Consider the following 23412-nt stretch of genomic DNA (forward strand, 5'->3'; position numbering starts at 1 on the left):
TTGAGTGCTCTGAAGCATTTCTTATTGAATCCTTATCCCTGAATTTCTCCATTCACTTAGATGGCCTGAAATTAAATCTGTGTTTAAAGATCTCTCCCACTGGAGATCATTAATTCCTGTGGAGATACTGCCAGCTGCCTGCAGGAAATGCAGTCAATTATATAACACAGGATCATATTTAAATTTTATTGTTCCTTGTTCGCTCCTCAAAGTCGTGTCTCCGTGCGGATTTCTTTTCTTTTCTGTAAGCCAAGAGTCTTACATTCTTTTTTACCTTGTATTTCAAGGTACGTTTATGTCTGTATTGGAGGATAGAGGACAACTGTACCGTTCTTATTAACTGTGCAGGGTTAGCGTACAGAAAGCATAGGACAGGTATCTCATGGTGTTTCTCTTCCTTTTAGGACATGTGTGTGGTGTGTGGGAGTTTTGGTCTCGGCGCAGAGGGCCGTCTTTTGGCCTGTGCTCAGTGTGGCCAATGCTACCATCCGTTCTGTGTCGGCATAAAGGTACACCGAGTTCGTATTCTATGAATGTCCTTCAGCATAGAAACACCATCCATACAGCTTCTTACAACGATCACTTTGTTACTTCCCACAGATCACCAAGGTGGTGCTCAGTAAAGGCTGGCGCTGTCTGGAGTGTACAGTGTGCGAGGCCTGTGGTCAGGCTACAGATCCTGGCCGCTTGCTGCTGTGTGATGACTGTGATATCAGCTATCACACGTACTGCCTGGACCCTCCGCTGCAGAATGTGCCCAAGGACAGCTGGAAGTGCAAGTGGTGAGTCACTTTTTGATCTTCCCACCCAAATGTGCTTCAAGCAGACAACCAGTTGAATTAGAACAAACTTTAACATTATAACACATTGATTTATTGGTACAGGAAGCAACTCAGACAATTTACCACATCTTAATCCCTTCCTAATTGATCTTGCTGTGTAATATCTCGCTGAGTAATAGTTTCCTACCAGTGTCAGTTTAAAAAACAAACTATAAAATGTGTACTTTTTCAATTGTACAAAGACATATGAGCAGTGACAGGAACGAAGTAGAAATAATTTCATATTTGCAGCATGAGTATAGTGGAATGAGTTGGAAGAATTTTCGCAGCGTATTAAATGCTGTGTTAACCTCTTGGAAGTAACCCGAGTTAAATGACCTCTGTCCTCCCTGTCTCCTGCAGGTGTGTGTCCTGTACCCAGTGTGGTGCCACCACCCCGGGCCTGAGGTGTGAGTGGCAGAATAATTATACCCAGTGTGGCCCCTGTGCTAGCCTTGCAACATGCCCAATCTGCCTGGTGGATTACAGTGAAGGCACCATCATCGTGCAGTGCCGCCAATGTGACAGGTGTGCAGCTGTCGGCTCAGGAGAACCTAGTCTCGACAAATTTTCTGAGCATTATTGGTTCTTATCTAAACTTGTTCCTCCATCCACAGGTGGTTTCATGCCTCTTGTCAGAGTCTCCATTCAGAGGAAGATGTAGAAAAAGCTGCAGACAACAGCTTTGACTGCACAATGTGCCGAACATTCAAGACCACTAAAGGTGCTTTCTCAAAAAAAAAAAAAATATATATATATATTTTTTTTTTTTTTTTTTTTTTTTACAAAATGTGTCCACTGTAGAGTGAAAAGACTGAACTATTTTATTTGGTCCTATTTCTACCGTTTTGTTTAATGGCTTTTGTGTGTCTTGTGCTGTTGCAGTTGTCACCAAGACCAGAGACACCACTGAGCCTTTGATTATGACACAGATTGTCACAAAGGCTAAAGAAATCGGTAAATTAACAGCTTTACAGTTGATGGATTATACATTCTGCAGAAAGATTTAAAAAAATATATATATATATATTATTAATTGGTGATTTTACTGTAGTTTATTGTATTTGCTCATTCTAACAGCACACAATCATTTCTTATTGTCTTTTCAGATCTGTCAAGGACCTACACCCAGGACGGTGTTTGTTTGACAGAGTCAGGACTTTGCCAGCTGCAGAGCTTGTCTGCTACAGCGTCACGGCGGAGGAAACCCAAGCCGAAACTGAAGCTGAAGATCATTAACCAGAACAGTGTGGCAGTGCTTCAGGCCCCCGTGGACCACCTCTCGGAACACTCTCGTGATGAAGACATGGAGGACAACAGAGGTACGTGCCTTTTCACACAAGTTTCTTCTTTCATCATAAGGTGTTTATCCAAGGATTGCACTATAACAGCGACTTGGACTATGATTGTGCTCATTCTTTTCTTTTTTTTCTGCAGGCTTCATTGATCTTTCAACATTTTACAGTTACACAGCGCTTATTTAAAAAGAATAAAGCTGACCACATTCAGATGTAATGATTAGATGTGACAATTAACTTTCCCTTAATGCTCTCATAGTATTCCATTGAGATTCATGTCTTAGTATGGAAGTGTTATGGCAGGAAGGTTTTGACAACCTTGCCATATGTAGACAGTGGAGCAAATACTGAAGAGCAGAATGGGAATTTGCTCACTAAAGCACACTTGGTCCTCACTCAGTGTAAAGAGCATGTGTTTAGACTGCTGGTTGGTATTTTGCTGTGTTTTAAGAATACAATCCAAAAGACAAAACTTCCACTGCAAATGAAGGTCCTTAGTAGTAAGACTGGTGAACTTAATTTCAATCAGGCTAATGTCTTGCCACTGTGTGGAGTTCAGATAGAATTGACCCTGGCACTGTGTTAAGGGGCCTGGCCGAGGTGTTCTCTGCTGCAGGGCTGTCACTCATCATCAATGCTCTCTCCCTCTCACAGAGGCGGAGATCTTAGATTGTGAAGCAAAGTCTGACTCAAGCCTGGAGCGAGAGCCAGCAGAAGATGACTCCAAGGGGGCCGACGGCGGCAAGAAGAGGAAGAGGAAACCGTACCGGCCGGGTAGGGCACCTGATTAAAGGAGACAGCTCCTCTGAAGCGTAAAATGGTGCAGTACAAGCCCGACGTTGTAGCTGTAGCAAAGCACTGCCATCTCACGGCCTCTGATGTACAGAGGGCTCTGTCCAGTGCGTCTGAGACTCACTGCTGAATGCATTAAACAAAACTTAAAATTATATTACCTGCATCTTCGTAACAAAAATTGGTATCGTTTGTGGGCATATTTATTGAGAATATTCAAATTTCTTCTCACAAGGCATTGGTGGATTCATGGTCCGCCAGAGGAGTCGTCCAGGCCAAGGTCCAGGCAAAGCTAAACGATCCCTCTGCAGAAAAGATTCCTCCGGCTCTGTGTCAGAGAATCCAATTGGAAAAGACGATGGTCTGTGAATCATAATTAAATGCATATTATTCCATAATAACAGTTTACAGCAGAGCTGGAAGGGATTACTCTGATATATATATATATTTTTTTCTTCACAGTTGGATGGACAGAGGCCCTGCCACATACTCCTGTGGATGAGACGCCTCCTGGACCAGAAGTCCCGGAAAAAATAAAGAAACGCTACCGAAAGAAGAAGACCAAACTGGAGGAGGCTTTTCCCACCTACCTGCAGGTCTGTCACCAGTGATAGCACGAAGTTGGTGTTTGATATGACATGTAGCCGTTGTGTAAACCACTATATATCCTTTAGGTGGGTGTTCTTTTTTGCACGTGGATATCGATAAATAGCTCCATTTTTAAAATGTTCTTCTAGCATATTTCAAACATTGCATCTTCTAAAAAAGCGTATTTGTTATGAGAGAAAAGACTGACTTAGTTTAAAAATGTATGTCATCAGTTGATTGCAAATCTATTTTGGTTTTATTGTTATGCAAACGTCACATTCATATGCACAGATTGTCTGGTCACGTCATGCCAGATCTTCATAAAATGCGTTTTATCTCACCCTTGGGAAGGTTGGGAACCCAAAGTACATTGCCTGGAAACCACTCACAGAACTTTGGTGCACAGAGCCCCTTCTGTGAGCTTTTTTGAAAGATGAACAGCTTAAAGGGACTCACAGTAGAGGATACTTGTCTCTGATCATACTCTTTAAGTGGTCCCTGTCTTAGTTGTGAATTGACATACAAAAGCTTAACTGGAGATGACTTCAAGGCTCCCTTTCCCCAGCCAGTATCTCAGTGTCACCTTGTCTTGGCTAAAACAGAGATATGTGATGTGCATTAAGCCACCGGCAGCTGTCAGTGCTGCTCTTTATCCCACCACAGTGCACGGGAGAGGGGGATGTTTCAGTGTTACCTAAAGGTCCGTCACAGTGAAGCACATTTCATTAATTATTGAGATGGCAACACGTTGGGCTTTTAATGTCTTGGTGCAGCAGTGAGCTGCAGTTACATGTTGTCGAGGATAGTAGATGACTTATGGGAGGAAGGTGGTGACAAAGGTGAGGTCAGCAGCAGCACGACGGTTAGTTTCAGAGCTTCTCGGTTTCACCTCAGTTCTCTGCGGCCTTCACTGGGTGCTGAATAATTTCTGTGTGACATGGTGATGTGTTTCCCAAGACTGATGTCAAGAAAGGTGAGGTGACAGTTCTACAAGACCACAAGAAGAAGAAAAGTGTCAACACAGGTGTGACCTGTGCTGTGTTGTCATGTTCAGGAGGCCTTCTTTGGAAAGGACCTGCTGGACAAAAGCAAGCAGAGCAGGCAGCAGGCGGTTGAGTCGGGCTTACTGGAGGACGGGCAAAGCCAAGTGGAGAGGAAGCATCCCACCACCAGCTTCCTGGACCCATCATCAGATCCTCTGCTCAGTGCCTCATCATCTCTGCCCACCAGACCAGCTGCAGCACGTATGTATAGACATTTCTACTGTTCTACAGGATGAGAGATGTAAGGATGCACTTATTCAAAGCAATGCATTGGACAAGTTATTTGATTTGACCAAAAACTGAGATCGGCCGATATTAGAGCAACGCAGGAAAGGAATCAACGGATATATTGTGTTTATTTTTTTTTTCGGGACCCAACATTGGCTTTTATTCCATTAAGTTCTCCCCTGTCATTTTAATGTTAACACCCAATGAAAGTGTTACCTTTTTAATGCAGGAGTAAACGTTCGCCATACACATTTTCAAACTGCATTTCACCCATTCAAACATGACAAAGTCAAAGTGTCATGGTTCATCTTTTGTCTTAAACGTTCAAACTCAATTTTGCAACTGCAGCTCCGTTTACATCACCAATGAACCACAGATACTTTAAATGAATAGTCATTTAATTCCAGAGGTGAAGGGAAAAAGTGAAGTTTGAGTGCCTGTTTTTTTTTTTTTTTTTTGCAAACTTGCTCTGTCTCGCCTGCCCACTCACTCTGCTTCTCTTGCTTTCCAGATCTTTCCCTCAGTTTAAAAAAAAAATAAAAAAAAAAAATGGCATATTGCCTTTGTCCTGACCTGAATGTTTATGCAGGCAAAACAACAAAAGGCAAGTGCCTGAAACAGAATAGTACCAGTAGCTTGTCAAGGCTCAATCCAAATGAAAAAGCTACTACACTATCTTTGCCAACACCTCAAACTGCCCAAAGATTAAATCTGAATTTAACCATGATTGAACATTTCACACATTGGGGCAGTTGCTTAACATGTTTATTATTTCAACCTACAAGAAACTTTACGGTGCAGCCACTCCCCAACAAGAGGCACAGCTTCAGCCACACTGTTTGATCAGCAACTAATAGAGAGTCCACATCACACCTGCTTCCTGCACTCCATTAAAGACTTATTATTTTAAGATTCCTTGTTATAACGGGTGGTTAAACTGCAGTAGTAATAAACTGACATGGTCATCGTATTTGAATTGCATATTATTGCATGGTACAGATCAAATCACTGACAGAAAATAAGGATAATGTCTGATTGCTGGTTTCAATTTTGGTCTAGTTCAGAGTTGCTAAAATGCCCCAGCTTGTTAAATTCAGTCCAACAAATATCATTTTGCATATTTACCTCTTAGTTTACTTAAACTTAAAACAACAATCAGTGTACAAAACATTCATATAGTTGTTAAGCAAAGGAACAATTGTAAAATTATATGGCAGTGCTCAAGATTTCGTTCTTTGAAAAGCAATATTTGGATTTTTGTTACTGCAGTTGGAACACTTAAACAAAATAAAACACGGTAACCTTGACAACTGTGACTTTCAGAAAGTAGTGAGGTTTATCAGCCAATTTATTATTATTTTTTATTATTATTATACAGAAGAGAAAGATAAAATAGGGAAAACACTGAACCACACTTGCAAATCAAAGACTAGAAAAACTGTTTTAACTGAATGAGTTTTCCAACTTCAACAATTTGTAGTGTTTTGACATCCCAGTATTACAGTTCATATCTTTGGCAACAATTCTCTGACAGTCACTGCTGAATGATCTTTTGATGTGGTAAATTTGAGTTCTTTCAGGGTTTCTTTTATGTTTAATTAAGACTAAAGTCTATGTGTGGCATCCAAACAAATGGCTGCAAATCACACTTTCATGTCCGTTCATCACCATCAATTATGATTTGTGACAGTTTGGTTTCCTTTCTTTTTGTTTTTTTTTGTTTCTTCCTTTTGTCCTTCATCTACAGAGACGTCCGAGGAACCATTAGTTGATCTATCTGATGTTCTGAACACTGATGCAGACATCTTGGGAATGCTCGGAAAGCCAAGCAGTGACTCTGGTGCGTCATTTATCTCACAGGCAGTCACAGTGGCAAGAATTTATTAATAGTCACCTAGCTGTGGGTTTATACAAACTTTTACTCCTGATTCAGAAATTTCCCCAGACAGCAAGTTTATTTTGCTTTCACCACCTTAATGATTTTCTTTTGTTAATGTCACATTCTTTAACAATACTTTTTGTTTACCTTTGGGTTTATCTTTTGTTTGTTTGCATTGTCTGAAGCGTGTTGTGCTTGTTCTGTCTTCACTATTTTTTCACTCATTTTATCTGGTTTTGGGTTCTTGTAGGTCTTGATTTTTGCCCCTTCCAGGTTGACAGCTCACCTCCTCCTTTTGGTAAGGGTGCTATGGCCTACTAATCCCTTGCTTTAGTGCATTCTTCCTCTCTTCCAGTGTGTGTCTCTATTTGAGTGTGCATGCATATAAGCTGTTTCATACTTAGCTTTTGTCAACCATTTTGGATTGTTTTAACACTCATAAATGGCTTAGTGCTTACCTAACAGTGGGCAGTATTCACTCAAATGCGTATGGTGTGTCGATCTTCGTGAACCTCCTTATACCCTTTCATAAATGTATATCTGAAAAGGTAGCAAAGAAACAGACTGACAAGGACATTCTTGCATTCAAGAAATGAGCAGTTTAGAACTGAGCAATTTAGAGACCGAGAGGCCTTGGCAAATGTTCTTCCAGTTCCTGAAGATGCTGAAGGTCTTCTGTTCTCATTTCTGTGGCTTCATTCCAAAAAGCTCTGCAGTACATGTCCCTCATTCTTTGTAAAAAAAAAAAAAAAAAACTTTGTTCATCTTGAATGTTATAAAGGCTTATATAATTTAGTTTGAATACAGGTATTACCAACTAATGTTTGCAGCCATTCTAAATCGGTAGAAAGTTTTTTGTGTCAGACAAATATAGCATATACGACAAGAGAAGGAAAACGGTTGTATGTATTGGTAGTCATGCTTTGTAATGTAGCAAGCTCGACCAATTCTGACATAATTCAATTTGAAAGTAATTTAGGAACCCAGATTTTTTTTTTTTTATGTGGGTTTTCCTATAGACCTGATCAGTAATTAAAAAAATATATATCAATATTGTCTTGAAGAATATCCCCTTGCAGGATCAATAAAGTATTATCTAATCTAATCTAATCTAATCTATCTATCTATCTATCTATCTATCTATCTATCTATCTATCTATCTATCTATCTATCTATCTATCTATCTATCTATCTATCTATCTATCTATCTATCTATCTATCTATCTATCTATCTATCTATCTATCTATCTATCTATCTATCTATCTATCTATCTATCTATCTATCTATCTACCTACTATCTACCTACCTACCTACCTACCTACCTACCTACCTACCTACCTACCTACCTACCTACCTACCTACCTACCTACCCACCTACCTACCTACCTACCTATCTATCTATCTATCTATCTCCATCCATCCATCCATCCATCTATCGATCAAGGTATTTAATACAAAAGAACAGTGTAAATATTATAAGGTCAAAGAAAGCACAGAAGAAGCACAGGAAGCCCAAGGAGCTTTAATCATATACTGTTCAGTTTTGATGGCTTTTACTGGCTTTTCAGACAAAAGACATGTTCACACTTAAAGTCTATATTTATGATCACGTTCTTGGAAGGATACTTTGTTGGTTGCTCTGTATATGTGTGTTTCTATGTGTGTGTGTGTGTGTGTGTGTGTGTGCGTGCGTGCGTGCGTGTGTGTGTGTGTACGTCCGTGTTATGATTTGTTTTTGTCGGTCTGTGTGTGTTTCCACAGCTGGTCTGGACATTGGGCCCCTGGCAGATAGTTCCCCAGTGGTGCCCCAGTCTCAGGCTGGCCGGAGGACACCTCGAACCCTCCCGGAGGAACCCCTGGACGGCATTCTTAGCCCAGAGCTAGACAAGATGGTCACTGATGGTCAGTGTGGGAGACCAGACATCCATCTTTAGCCACATTTCCGGGGACTTGGAACCATTTGAGGAATTTGGTTCCTTTACCTGCGTTTTTACCAGAGAAACCTGGGTCTAATTGGATTTTCAGGATATGTTGCCTCTCATAAAGACCCATCTTGGTGGGGTAGTTCTTCCTAATGGTTCAGGAAGTTTCAGGGAGGGGTTTTTGTTCATTGTGCTTCGATGCAACATGATGACCAAGTCCAGGCATTTATAAGCATTTCTAGAGTAAGACATCCTTGAAGTTAAACCGCTATTGCTTTGTGAAATTTCAAGTGAGAAATTTACCCAAATTCATGCGGCATTAGACCACGGTGCAAACATGGATATCAAAGGGTTGAAGGAACTCTTAGTTCCTGAGATCAGTCCCCGTACATCAGTCCTTGGATCTATACGTTATTTTATCTTGAAGACGTTTGTTTTACACTGTTACTTACAAACTTTAAAGTGAATAATAATCAGTTTTCTCTGATTCTTTCCTTGTTGCAGAATCAATTCTCAGCAAACTCTACAAAATTCCAGGTTTGTAATTTCATATTTTTTGTAAAAACTAAGTTTTTGACCCCATGTTGTCCCCCACACATTAATTTAGTATTTTACTAAATAATGTTATACAGGTTAGTGCGACAAGTTTTTTTCAGGTTTCTTTAAGGCAGTCAATTATGAAAATTGGTTAGCTCATACAATAATGCCGTGAATTTATTGCAATATGAAGACACTCCATTCTTCTTGAAATTGGCCATAAATGGGCATTTTCCTCATATTACATTTTTACACTATTTGGAACTAGCGTATCTTTAACACATGGGAAGCCTGATATCTGACAGTGCATTTCATTATATATACAAAATCATAACATTATGCTGCCACATCTGTTACAGAGCTTGAAGGCAAGGATGTGGAGGATCTCTTCACAGCAGTCCTCAGCCCCAGTACGAGCCAACCACATCCACCACAGGTGCCTCACCACCAGGGTCCAGGGCCCCTCCCTGCCACACCCGGCACGAGTATGCCTCACCCCAACGCAGGTACGTCATTAATCACCTCTTCATGGTCAGACATAGACATCATACTATATTTTAGAAAATCCATGCATCTAATTCACCTGTTCTGTATGTAGGGAATCCCATGTTTCCAAGGATGCCAATGATCAATGGTATGATGGGACCAAACCAACGCTTCCCTACAAATCCCGGAACAGGGCCCTGCATTCCAGAAAATTTCTCCCCCCTTAACCGTATGCCTTTCACAGACAATCCAAGGTAATATAATGCTTCCTTTTTTTTTTTAACTATTAAACAGTTAAAAGATTGATTTTTATTTTTTCTCACAGCAAAATCAGTAAATTATACCACTAGAGCTGTTGTCCTTGGTGTTACAGGGATAGAAAGTTTAATCAGATGCCTAGAGAAGCAGTTGGTCCATGGCCCTCCTCTGCCCATGGTGCCGGCCCGACACCTCCTGGAACTTTGCCCGAGGGGGAGACTGAAGCCATGTCAAATGCCCAGAGGAGTACACTCAAGTGGGAGAAGGAGGAGACACTCGGAGAGCTAGCCACTGTCGCACCTGTCCTATATACTAATATCAATTTCCCCAACCTCAAAGAAGAATACCCAGGTTGGTATATGGTTAGAAAGCATGTCCATGTTTATTGTCTTGTACCCAAGTCACACAGTGCAAAGAATATGTTGTATGCTCTTGTTGACATGACAACTCCCCATCTCATTCCCTCAACAGACTGGTCCACAAGAGTGAAGCAAATTGCAAAACTTTGGAGGAAAGCTAGTTCACAAGACAGGGCCCCATATGTGGTAAGATCATTCATACTGTTGAATTTGCCAAATTTTTTTTTTTTTTTAACTGTTTCAAAGCCTAAACACTTTGATCCGTGTGAGACACCAAACTGTCACTGCTAGTTGCACTGACATATTAGTATGCAGAAGGCAGACTCCTGTATCTGGCCTCTTGCCTTTTGCCAATGCAATTTGAAATCCAGCCATTCACAGATGAACTAATTAACACAGGAAGCCCTGTTCAGTGTTAGAACTCACTATGGTCTCTAATTAAGTTCACTAGAAGTAATTTTACCTGGCGGAGGCCATTTTCAAAGACATAATATCTGCTCTGGTGATTTTAAGGACATTTTAACAGCTTGCATGCTTAAATTTATCTTTCACTGCTTTTTCATTTGACATCCCACTATAACACCCTGGCTGTGACCCAACATCCTTGATCTGATGAGGCAACTATTGAGATACCTTATTAAGTGTAACAGAATGGTTTCTATCCTGTGCTGCATGTACAACAATAAAAGGTTCCTGTCTGTGCACTTACTCAGCATACAAAAGAAAAAATATTTAATTGGGGAAGTTGATTCAAGGATGTGTGTAAAAATTGCAACCCAGCAACATAGAATACTTGCACCTTGAACATTTTCTTTAACCTAGGGATCGAATCAAAACCAAATTGAAATTGTGTATTAGACATTTATGAGACCATGGAGTTCTACATCCAGGCATGCCTTTGTTGTTGATTCGCACGCCACCATAGCCTCAGGGATGGAGACTTCTTTCTTTCTGTCTCCACCAAATATTCAACTCTTTGCCAATGAAGAGGAAACCTCTATTGAACTAATCCCCTGTTACTGGATTACAAACAAGATTGATATGACCAGAGAGGAAGAGTAGTCTTTGTCTTTTTATGGATGTTGTAGCTTTGCAACCACAACTGTTTTTATTTATCAGAGTAGCAATGTTCACATGCTTGTCAGTTCTCAACCCATACATCTGGGAGATTGTAAATTTGAATGTCATAGCTCCTAACCATCTGGCTGTTTAGAGTTGGCTGTCTTGCTGTTTTTAAACTTGCCTGCCAATGCAAGTCCCCATATACTACCATGTGATGAAATAAAATGCTATGAAAGAGAATTTATTGTTACATATCAGTTTTTGTAGCAGTATCAATGAACTTTTACAGCATCACACTTCTAACAGAAAATTGGTTTTGTATAGGTGATGTCTTTTTTCTGCAATGTTCTGTTTGTAAAATATTTGCCTGATGTGTTTTTGTTTTGCAATTCTGATTGATTTGCTGTTTAGCAAAAGGCAAGAGATAACCGAGCAGCCCTGCGCATCAACAAAGTCCAGATGTCGAATGAGACGGTGAAGAGGCACCATCCACAGCAACAGCCCCCTGAGGTGTTTGATCCCAACATACCACTAGACACAGAACTCCTGTTTAAAGACCCTTTGAAACCAAAAGAGTCAGAGCATGAACAAGAGTGGAAGTTTAGACAGGTAAGAGTGTATGCAATGAAGTCAGCGAATGCAGCGGCAGGTCCACTTAATATTAAGACAGCTAAGAAGTGGTGGTTTAGTAAAGCTCCCTAAACAACTGCACTATCCTCCACATTAACCCTGATGACATTGGTGGTTAGTAGGTCCAGTTCATTTTTGGCATGAGACTGATAATTGCTGCATCCCTTTTGATGTCTAATCCCTCCTTTCACTCTGTCCTTCCAACAGCAAATGAGGCAGAAAAGCAAACAGCAAGCCAAAATTGAGGCCACCCAGAAATTGGAGCAAGTTAAGAATGAGCAACTCCAGCAGCAGCAACAGCAACAACAGCAGCAGACCAGCCAGTCAGACGGAGATGGCAGCAACAGCGGTAACCAGAGCCCAGCCTCCCAGCCCAGTAATGGCAGCATGTCCCCCATGCAACAGCTAAACCCTAAAGAAAGTTTTGCCAGGCCGCAGCTACCAGGGACGCCCACTTCAGGTCCTCCAGAGGATGTGTTCTTACGACCCCCTCCACCTCCTCCATCTGGCCCCTCCTCCCAACCTCAGTCTCCACAGGTATTCTCACCAGGTTCCTCTGGTTCCAGACCTTCTTCTCCATGGGATCCATATGCCAAAATGGTTGGCACCCCAAGACCGCCAACTCTCGGACCAAATACATGTCGAAGAATGCCAGTGGAATCTGGTAAATCCCCTACCTCCCTAATGGAGCAGCAGGACAGAGGGCGGCCCTCTCCTGCTCATGAATCTTTTGGCTCTCCGACATCAATGAGCAGTGACCCTTATGCCAAACCTCCTGACACCCCAAGGCCAACTGGGGAAATGGACCCTTTTCTGAAACCCATGGGTCCCCCAAGGGGCAGTCAGGCTGCTCAAGGAAGGCCCCCAATGGGTTCTCCAGGCAGAGATCCATACTCAAGGCCTATGATAAGAAATGATGCCTATCAGCGCATGGCCCAGAACAGAATGATCCTGTCTGACCCTTACTCAAGGCCTTTACTCACACCAATCCCTGGAAGTAATGAGTCTGGCTCTGTCCCTCTGTTCAAAACACCTATGCCCCCTCCTCAGGCTCAGGACCCCTTCAGCCGACCAGGTCCTCATCCTAATGACAGATTCTCCCAGAATCAGCAGAATGACCCCTATGCACAGCCCCCGCATACCCCAAGACCATCTGGAAATGACGGTTTTACCACACCTCCAAGAATGGGCCAGCATCACCCTCAGGGGCACTCATTTGCTCAGCCTGGACCAATGAGTCAAATGTCTAGAAATCCTTATGCACACGCACCTTCCACTCCAAGGCCCGACCACTTCACATATGACCCCTTTGCCCAGCCCTCTGGTCCAAACAAGCCAGCTTCTGACCCTTTCTCTCAGCCTACAGGTAACCAACGATCCATCAATGAACCTGGTACTCAACCTCGACCATTTTTTGAACCCTATGCTAGGCCTCCCGGAACCCCACGTCCACATGACAACTATGGTCAGCCATCAAACACCCCTAGCCCATCCTCAGACCCTTACTCACAAGCTCCTGTTACTCCTCGCCCCAGTGGGATGAACCAGTTCTCTCATCAGTCCCACCCTGGACAGAGGATGTCACCATCCCACTCAGTGGATCCTTATGCTCATCCACCAGGCACCCCCAGGCCCTCAGTGGGAGAGAGGTTTGCCAAGTCACCAGGTAGCCAAAGGGGCCCGATGGAGCCATTTAGTAGTACACCTGGGCCATCAAGGCCAGGTAGTAGTGACAGGTTTTCTCAGCCTGGGGCCCCAAGACTATTGCTTAATGACCCTTACAGCCAGCCTCCAGGGACCCCAAGGCCTGGTCCTGATGGAATCAACAGACAAGGGGCAAGGCCAGGACTGATGGGAAGCCAGGATCCTTTCTCCCCACCCCAAGGCAGGCTTCAAGACCCCTTCCCTCATCTAGACTCTCAAACACCAAAACACCCTAGTGTTTCAGAGGATGGATTTACTCAGTCACCCTCCAGAAGACCCAGTCAGACACCTGGCCATGACCCATTTGAACAAGCCCCTATGACACCTCGTCCACAGTCAACAGAGAAAATGGAAATGAAAGATCAGTCAGTTGTGGGTAACAATGGAATTGGCCCTCAAGACCCAGTCCAACTGTCCAACAACCCACAAATGCCTGGTGGATCCACTGACGCTCAGGGTGTTGCTCTCGCTGAGAGTGAGGAGAGACTCAGACAGGTATATAAAAACTTTGGTTTATGTTTTATTATGAATCTTATTCATACATTACTGCTAACATTTTTGCTCTGAAATTCTATTTATTTAAAGTAATTTTGTAATTGTTTAAAATGATTGTTGCTTTGTTGTTAACACTTTCAGTCATGTTGCGAAGTTTGGCTGTCATTGCCATCAGCTATTAAAATATATCCCATGCATTGTTGAATGGTGCCACATCTATTGATCTCTTAGCAATCTTAGTAAATATGTTTTTTTGTCTAATAGCAATGATGGCCAAGTTACACACAGCTGTGTAGAATAATTAAGCCAAAATTAACTCTTTGAACAGCTAAACATTCAGGATTATTGTAATTTATAAATTGGTCATTCATCTTGTATTTAAAAAGGCTTACATATCTGCAAACTTGTGTGTTGTAGCGACAACGAATCAGAGAACTAATCCTCAAGCAGCAACAACAGAGGAGTGCCATTCGACAGGAGAGGGGTCCTCAGGACCCTGCTGGCAGCATGACCCCAGGAACGCCTCGTCCTTGGCCCCTGGAAGGCCCGGGTCAACAGGGGGAAATGTTTAACCGGCCTCCTCCACCTTATCCTGGCCAAGGACCCATGAGAGGGCCAATGAGGTTTCCTGGACCTTTTCCAGGGGATCAGCGTGTCCCTTTCCCTAATGAAGGACAAATGCACCGGGCACCACATCCTGGAGATCCTAATTTGAGACATCAGGGACCAAGGTTTGTGTGTTAGACTTGATTTGATGAATTTTTGTGTTTCAACACTTCTGTAATTGCTAATAAAAAAAACAACAACGTAGGCATGCTATTTCTCTTTGTTAATATATGTTTTTATCCTGTTTTAGGTTTGCGTTTCCACCTGGGGTTTTAGGACCTCATGGGGCCCAAGAGTTCTTTCCTAGAGGGCAACACCCAATGCAGGATGTCCCTCCTCAAATGAGACGGTCGATATCTGCTGAAATGGCAAAAAGTATGGGAGGAAACCCTATGGGGATGCCGCAGCACTTCCTACCACGTAGTATGCCAGTGCAGCAGCACAACATAATGGGTCAGCCTTTCATTGAGCTACGACACAGAGCAGCAGCAGAAAACAGGCCACGCTTGCCATTTCCCCCTGGCCCCATGCAAGGAAGCAACATAGATCCTAACTTCCAGGGTCAAAGGCCAGCAGGCTTTCCAGGTGTACCCGATTCCAGGTTCCACTTAAATCAGGGGCCCAGGATGGTAGACCCCATGGCCAGCCAGACTGGCCATTTGCAGCTCTCTGCCAGCATGGACAATCTTCATCACCAAACCCAGATGCCAGGAAACAATACACTCAAGCAGTCTCCATTGATGAGATCTATGAGTCAGCCTGCTTCAAGTGTGACCCAGAACATGGCAGCATCCATGATCCTGTCTGCACCCCCTGCTGGGCAGGCTGAGGCTGTCTCAATTACCAGCAGTGAAGCTGTGGAGGAGAAACTTGATGCGGAAGAATCAGCAGTCAAAGATTTAGAAGATGTGGAGGTGAAAGACCTGGTAGATGCTGATTTGGAAAACCTAAATTTGGATCCTGAAGATAGCAAAGACCTCGATTTAGAGACCAACGACCTCCACCTTGACGATTTCCTCACATCTGGAAAATTTGACATCATCGCTTATACAGACCCAGATCTAGATGACATCAAGAAAGACATGTTTAATGAGGAACTGGATCTCAGTGATCCTATAGATGACAGTGCTGACACCACAGACATCCACAAAAGTACAAGCTCTGGAGCTGAGGCCTCATCCAGTTCAGCCCCTGAACTGGCGAAGTCAGAGGATCCAGGTGAGCAGTCATCAGCTGAAATCAAGCTGGAAGCCCCTGGAAATCATGACTCTGCTTCTTTGGCACCTGGGCAGGAAATTAAAGCAGAGGTCAAAGACTGTCAGAAGCCACTTGAGGTGGGAGACCAGCAAGCTGCTGGAAACATGTTAATCAACCAGCAGGGAGTGCTGTCTGACTCCACCCCTGTTTTGTCTAGTTTACTCATTAAGCAACAGCCTGAAGAGCAGTCATTAAATCCAATTGTTGAATCTGTCAATCAAGGAGGTAACCTCATGGGCCAACAGAACCAAGTCACAGATACTCAGCATACCTCTGGACTTACAATGAGTCAAACAATAGCCGACACCCCCACTACAGGAGAAGTTTCCCTGGCTGGCTTTGGGGCAGACCATCAGTTGGGGCTGTCCCCTGAATTGGACCAGAGTGGTCTGAGCCAGGCCCAGCAGGCAATGTTGAACCAGGCAATGGGTCAGCATAGCCAGCTACACCGTCCTCTTCTGCTGGAGGAGCAGCCACTCCTCCTGCAGGACCTCCTAGACCAGGAGAGGCAGGAGCAACAGCAGCAGAGGCAGATGCAGGCCATGATACGACAGCGATCCAGTGACTCCTTCTTCCCCAACATCGGTAAATTGTTTGGGCCACTGCTTTTAGGTTGAGATAATCTTTCTCTTTTTGCACAGTGATTATTTCTGACAGTGACGTATTTGTCTTTTGCAGATTTTGATGCCATCACGGACCCCATCATGAAAGCCAAAATGGTTGCACTAAAAGGCATCAACAAAGTCATGGTTCAGAACAACATGGGGATGACCATGGGAATGAACAGGTAAAAAGTTAGTTTTTTTACCACATGAATATATTTTTTGCTTCTGGTGGACGTGTATGTATCGGATTGGTAATACCAACCTCATAACTCAGCCACTTGTGTATTGTGCCTCTATCAAGTAGAATTGCTACTGTAAAGCTTGGGTATTGCATTGTCATGGTTTCTGTGTGTCAGATTTCCTCCTGGGCCTGTACCACCTCGTCCTGAAAGTACGCCGCTTCCTCCCCAAGTAGTTGGACAGGTAAATGATCATTAATCTGCTTAGATGTTATTTTAAAACTGTATCTTGCTAAATGTCATAGTTCCAAATATACGGTAACATCCTTGTCAATCTTCGTTACAGGATGGCAAATTGACACAAGTAACAAGACCGAATCCTCCAAACTTTGGACCGGGATTTGTCAGTAAGTTCCCTCAAAATTTCTATGCATTGTCAGTGTTTTGGTTTAAAGCTTTTTTTAGGCTTTGAAATATAAAGATGTTTGTTTTTTTTATGCTGTCAAGATTGCTAAGAAAAGAGCCCTTTTCTTCTTTCAGACAATGCTCAGAGGGCTCAGTACGAGGAGTGGCTCCAGGAGACTCAGCAACTACTTCAAATGCAGCAGAAGTTTCTGGAAGAGAAGATAGGAGCTCACAGGAAGTCTAAGAAAGCCTTGTCTGCCAAGCAGAGAACTGCTAAGAAGGCAGGGAGGGAGTTCCCTGAGGACGATGCTGAGCAGCTCAAACATGTCACAGAGCAGCAGGGTGTAGTGCAGAAACAACTGGAGCAGGTAAATGCTCGGCCTGTCGAGCTCCACCACTGAATTCTGTCTCACCTATCCTCCTCACAGTGGCTGCCCTAAGAATTGCCCCCTCACTGGTCCTGTGAGCAGGGTTTTAATGTTTAAAGTTGGAATAGTAAAAAAAATAGTGATCTGGTCCTCCACCTGGAATATTTGTCCACACATGGGAGCAAATTCCAGGCTAATTAGCGCCATCATATGCTCAGTTTTTGTTGTTGAAATATGGTATAACTAAATAACAATGAAAAAACCTGAACTAATTAGTATTCTTTAGCTACAGCAGAAACACTGGCATCAATGTAAAAGTAATGTGCATGCATGTAATATTTAAGAGGAAAAAGTACCTCACTGTTTATTATTCATTTTCATTACCTTTAATTCTTTTTTATACTTTTGAAAGGTATGTTTTTGTGTATCAGGGCCAGAGGTGCTGTCTTTGATCATATCTGATCTTTATAGCATACCTAATTAGTATTAGCTATTAGTCTAGTTTGAGCAAACTCAGTGTAGGTATAAGCTAAGCACCTGAAGGTATACATCTAGCCATTTCCTTTCCAAGCAGACTAGAAAAATAATATTCAAACAAAATGATTGTCTCCACTGCCGCTGTCTTTGCCGAGTGTACTTTCTAACTTGCCCTTAAAAGTTAAATTTTCTTCCCTTTAGTGAACTCACTTCCTCACAAGTTTGTCTTTTAAATGTAATAGTACACCTTGCAAGTCACACATAATTACTTTGTGATTGTCATAAATAAAAAAAACTGTTTTTCTCTGTCTTATTTTAGATCCGCAAGCAGCAGAAGGAGCATGCTGAACTTATAGAGGAGTACCGAGTGAAACAGCAGCAAAACAACATGACACCACTTATGCCAGTGATGCACCCAGTACCAAGCGCTGCTGGCATGGTGCCCAGTGGGCCACCAATGGTCCAGCCTCCTATGAACCCCATGATGCAGATGCCACTTCATCCTGGCCAGCCAAATGCACCTCCTCGCATGCCCAACCCGCTACCTGGCTGGCATCCCGGTGCTTCTATGCCCATGGGAGGGCCAGCAATGCCACCTATAATGCCCCCGCAGGTACCTGTGGGAAATTCTGCTCAGCCCCTGCAGATGCCAATTGGTAATGTAACTCAGCACTCACAAATGCCTGTGGAGCCCCAAGCACCAGCCGCTCCACCAGGTGGCGTAAAACCCATGCAGGCAGGTGGTGTGAAGTTTGATGACAACAATCCATTCAGTGAAGGCTTCCAGGAGCGCGAGAGGAGGGAGAGGCTCAGGGAGCAGCAGGAGAGACAGCGGGTGCAGCTCATGCAGGAGGTTGAACGTCAGAGAGCTCTGAAACACCATATGGAAATGGAGCAGCAAGGAATGATGGGGCAAGATGGGAATATGGGACCACTCGCTCAGATGCCATTTTTTAATGCAGAGTTGCCACAGGACTTCATGCAGCCTCAGAGGCCCCCTCTGCAACAACCGCAACAACTTGGACCAATGTTCCCCCAGCAGCAGGGCATGCAGCCGGGAATGGGCTCCCCGCCTGGAACATTTATGCAAGGGGAAAGGAGAGCCATGATGGGCAATGGGATGATGCCACCGGACATGGGGCCTGGTTTGGGGCCTGGTTTAGGGCCTGATAATGTTGCCCTTCAAGGCCCTAACTTTCCTCACATTCAACCCAGGCCTCGTCAATTCAGCGGACCTGGAATGATGCTTCAGATGCCAGGTGAGGGTCTACCATTTGGGGGTGACTCGGCCACACCTCTACCGTCTAACTTTCCGGGCTCAGGTCAGTCTCTGATTCAGCTCTACTCCAACATCATCCCAGACGAGAAAGGGAAGAAGAAGAGGAACCGCAAAAAGAAGAAAGATGATGACGCAGATTCAGTCAAGACACCTTCAACTCCGCATTCGGATCTTACAGCTCCTCTCACGCCGTGTGTCTCAGACACCTCGTCAACTCCAACCAGAAACACCCATCTCTTCGGGGACCAGGACTTGTCTAGGTCCCCCTTACTGGGGTCTTCCACCCCCAGCCACTCAGAGCTTGAGAGGCAGCTTTCTGGAGGACAGTCTGGACAACTAGGTCTGTCATCAGACACATCAAGGACCCAGGCTCAGGAGCATGAGAAGATCCTCAACAACATAAAGCTGGAGCAGACTGATGCCATTGAGTGCCATGGGCCTCGAGAAGGGCCCATTGGCTCAGAAATAAGCTCCGTGAAGGAAGAGGGTAATAAAGGGAGCGCGTCTCCATTCCCTGCTGGGCAAAGTCCAAACAAGGGGGAAGCTGGCAATGAACTACTGAAACATCTCCTGAAGAACAAAAGTACACCGCCACCTGGACTGTCCCAGCAGAGGTCAGAAGAAAGTCTGCGCTCGGAGGAGGAGGAGCCCACAGACTGCAAAGCCCTGCTGAGGCAAAGCTCCATGGACAGCAATGGGGTCAGTGTTTGTTAGTCATACAGTTGTAGAGCGCTGAGGGGGTGATCAACATAGTGAGTCATAAACAGGCTAAGTGATTCACAGTGATTCAGATGGGAGGTGTGTCATATTTAAATTGGTGTGAGTCATAGCTGTCAGTGTTTAAATGAGGCAAAGTCATATGTTTGAAAACGTCCAACTTAAAGCCAGATAAGTAAGTTTACTCAAGATTTTAAAGGCAACATCTGTTTTGCTTCTCCAGGCATACTCGGATGGCACCCCAGATTTTCTTGGTCCTCTGCTCCCTGAACAGAAGAAGAAAGGGAGGAACAAGAGGGCACCAAAAGGAGGAGAAAAACCTGCCTCACGCTACAAGAAGAGGAAGAAGGAAGGGGATGACCGGCATCTGATGCATTCTGGCCCTGACACTGTAATGAACCAAATCAAACAGGTTAGACTGAATTTTTTTTTTTTTTTTTTTTTTTAATCTTATCACCTGCTCTTCTTGCAATTGGTAGGAGCTGCACCACTACCCGTCTATAGATACAAAGGATGTTAGAAAGATTGCAGATTATCAGACTGCTTTATTCTGAATTTTATAGTATTAATTACTGCCAGAATAAAATATTATCTGTGCCGAGTGCACAGACACTAATTCCACATATCGTAAGAATATTACTGTAATTACGTACTCGTCGGATGACAGTTACACACCCAGGTATTAGAAGCTGTTATTATTCAGGGGAGTTGAAGGGGATTCATGGTTATATTGCAAGTCCCTCATTGATTGAGGCTTATTCATTTTAACTCTATAAAGCTAACGCATTCATTAGAAATGCAACACAATAGCATCTGATCATCACATTTGGTACAGCTTAGCAGAACCTAAATAAGCTCGTGCTTTATGTATGTATGTAAGTTTCTCACAAGTATAACATGGATTTGGTTTAATCAGAATTCATGACTTTGACTGTGTGACTTTGAGATGGAAATGTCTACCATTGTTGGACTGTTAACTGTGCAAAGTTAGATAACTGGACCAGAGATTAAAGTTCTTATTATATTTCCAATACTCAAGGCCACTCACAATTCAGGCAGGTCATGCTATATCTGAGGTTACTTTTTCTGGGTATTTCACAGGAAGCAGAATAACTATTTAATGTTAACATAATCCTACATAACAAAGACACAACTACTGCTCGGAATGGCTTTTTTTGAAAAGGCAGGAGGTTTTGATAATGGTTTCGTTTTGATTTTGATAAAACACGAGTGGAACTGCTTTACTGTGAAGATAAACTATCCTGCATTAGAGAGCTTCAGTTGCTCTGGTTGGGGTGGTTTGTGCGAGAACAATCCTGTTCTGATTCCTCTCCTAACCCTTCCCCTGGTTCTGTTTTTCTCTCCTGCCACAGCAGCTCTCCCTGCTGCCCCTCATGGAGCCACTGATTGGGGTCAATTTTGCCCATTTTGCTCCCTATGGTAGCGGCCAGCTCAATGGAGAGAACCTCTTGTCTGGTACTTTCGGCAGCGCCTCACTTGATGGAGTCTCTGACTATTACTCCCAACTGGCCTACAAGGTGAGATCCATCTACCTCACTAAGGGAAAACTGGCTAAACAGAGGGATGGGGTTTTAAGTGTGTCTGCAGCATAGTGTGCTGACGTGGCATTGGTTCTGACTCCTACAGCAGAGTAACCTGAGCAATCCACCGACACCACCGGCGTCTCTTCCTCCCACCCCGCCACCTGTGAACCGACAGAAAATGATCAACGGATTTGCCACAACAGAAGAGCTGGCCAGCAAAGCTGCTGCTATGGGTAAGCAATCAGGAGGCGGTATTTTGTTGTGACATTACTGAAGACTTGTAAAGAATACATCTTTCCAGGTAGTTTGCACCATCATGTTTTGTTGGCAGTCTTAATATTGTGCTGCCCTAATCCTTAAAACCTCATCAGCAAAATATCAGTAATTATGTATGAAGTATTGCCATCATCACACACAAGCAAAGTGTTTACATACCTTGTTTTACTACATACAGTCTCCAAAGGCCTGGTCCCAAAGCCACTACACGTCCCATTTAGAACTGAGGAAGATCTGTTAGCCCGGGCCATTGCTCAGGGACCCAAAACTGTGGATGTTCCAGCTTCTCTTCCCACTCCTCCTCACAACAACCAGGAAGAGCTCAGGTAATGGATAATTAACAGTACTTCATGGCATGAAGATCTATTTAGGCTGCATGGTTTTTAGTGTGTTGGTTAACATTTGGTTTCTCCCTGATGAATGATAACAGCAACAGAGGACAGGAGCCTTGCAAGGACAGAGACACCCCCGACAGCTTTGTTCCATCCTCATCTCCTGAGAGCGTGGTTGGCATGGAGATCAGTCGCTACCCAGACCTCTCTCTGGTGAAGGAAGAGCCGCCGTCCCCCTGCCTGTCTCCTGTCCTCCCCATGCTTCCTGCGCCTGATGGGAAAGGTAAACACCCAAAACTCCCGAAACAGTTTGATCATCAACCATGGTCACATCTTATGGCTTTAGCATGCGCTAAATGTGATGTAAATGTGCTGATTATCCCAGGCTGTACGCACAGCAAGCACGCAGACGATGTATGTGCCTGAAAAGGAAACGGGACGCCTGTATATATATATATATATGTCACGGCTTAATTGCTGTATTTGTCATCCTTGGCTTTAATCTTGTTAAGCAGGTGCACACTTAGTTTTTTCATATTTGTTTTTCTTTTTTGTTGTTGTTGCTGCTGTTGCTCAGCACACTTTTTCTGGCTGTGAGGAGGTCGTATGTTTGGAACATGTATGCATATGCATATACCCCCAGTTGTACAATGTATAGTAGCATCGTGCAAGTCTATTGTCCTCGTCCGTTCGAGACTACGATCAGAGCTCAACAGTTTTGACAGTTTTTCAGAAAGCTCTCCTTTTTATTCTTTAGGGTCAGAGATCAAACTGCAGGATATCAAGACTGAGCCTTCTTCCATGTTCTTTGGCTCCCCCTTTGGCCCCATGTCTCATGACTCCAAACAAGGGCTGGTTTCTGTAGCTATCACACTGAGACCAGCTGCTGCTGAGGTAAGAATACTTCAAATTACTGTGGCTTCTTAGTAATTCTACTTGTTTATTCAATTTAATTAATTAAGGACATTTAAAACTGCACATTCATTAAAGTTTGCTATACTGTCTGGCTTATTCGCTGTCAGGCCAATTCACTTTCACATGGCAAAGAAAACTTAGGTGTGTGACTGTGGAGATAATTGGCATCATCTTGCGTCATTATTTTCTACTATTTCCACGTTGTATACAATTTCTGCCTTTGAGGTTATGTTAAAACCCACGTTCTAACATTTAAAAGTCAACCCAGTATGCAAACCAAAGCAAGGGGCTTCATATTTTAACTGAACTTTGAAATATGAAAACACTCGATGATGGTGGTGATGCTGGT

The 23412-nt window shown here is 43.5% G+C and overlaps 1 protein-coding gene across 1 annotated transcript in view; it reads left to right on the forward strand.

Moving 5' to 3' along the window:
- Positions 1-23412, forward strand: part of kmt2cb (lysine (K)-specific methyltransferase 2Cb) — a 62144-nt gene that overhangs the window by 31668 nt on the left and 7064 nt on the right. Inside the window, exons 18-50 of the mRNA XM_069692020.1 lie at positions 405-509; positions 601-782; positions 1185-1349; positions 1439-1545; positions 1707-1778; positions 1931-2143; positions 2774-2893; positions 3147-3272; positions 3374-3507; positions 4554-4743; positions 6518-6610; positions 6900-6947; positions 8412-8552; positions 9077-9109; positions 9469-9615; positions 9708-9849; positions 9969-10204; positions 10325-10398; positions 11686-11883; positions 12112-14103; positions 14521-14834; positions 14960-16551; positions 16645-16753; positions 16928-16994; positions 17097-17157; positions 17291-17523; positions 18320-19978; positions 20220-20408; positions 21370-21534; positions 21644-21773; positions 21995-22142; positions 22247-22431; positions 22906-23042. Of these exons, the coding sequence (XP_069548121.1) occupies positions 405-509; positions 601-782; positions 1185-1349; positions 1439-1545; positions 1707-1778; positions 1931-2143; positions 2774-2893; positions 3147-3272; positions 3374-3507; positions 4554-4743; positions 6518-6610; positions 6900-6947; positions 8412-8552; positions 9077-9109; positions 9469-9615; positions 9708-9849; positions 9969-10204; positions 10325-10398; positions 11686-11883; positions 12112-14103; positions 14521-14834; positions 14960-16551; positions 16645-16753; positions 16928-16994; positions 17097-17157; positions 17291-17523; positions 18320-19978; positions 20220-20408; positions 21370-21534; positions 21644-21773; positions 21995-22142; positions 22247-22431; positions 22906-23042 (9507 nt within the window). The remainder of the gene's footprint in view (positions 1-404; positions 510-600; positions 783-1184; positions 1350-1438; positions 1546-1706; positions 1779-1930; positions 2144-2773; positions 2894-3146; positions 3273-3373; positions 3508-4553; positions 4744-6517; positions 6611-6899; positions 6948-8411; positions 8553-9076; positions 9110-9468; positions 9616-9707; positions 9850-9968; positions 10205-10324; positions 10399-11685; positions 11884-12111; positions 14104-14520; positions 14835-14959; positions 16552-16644; positions 16754-16927; positions 16995-17096; positions 17158-17290; positions 17524-18319; positions 19979-20219; positions 20409-21369; positions 21535-21643; positions 21774-21994; positions 22143-22246; positions 22432-22905; positions 23043-23412) is intronic.

Source organism: Brachyistius frenatus, unplaced genomic scaffold (genome assembly GCF_029030835.1).
Source record: "Brachyistius frenatus isolate BFR_SWC_R1_liver_20210118 unplaced genomic scaffold, ASM2903083v1 Contig_12, whole genome shotgun sequence".
Lineage (NCBI taxonomy): Eukaryota > Metazoa > Chordata > Actinopteri > Embiotocidae > Brachyistius > Brachyistius frenatus.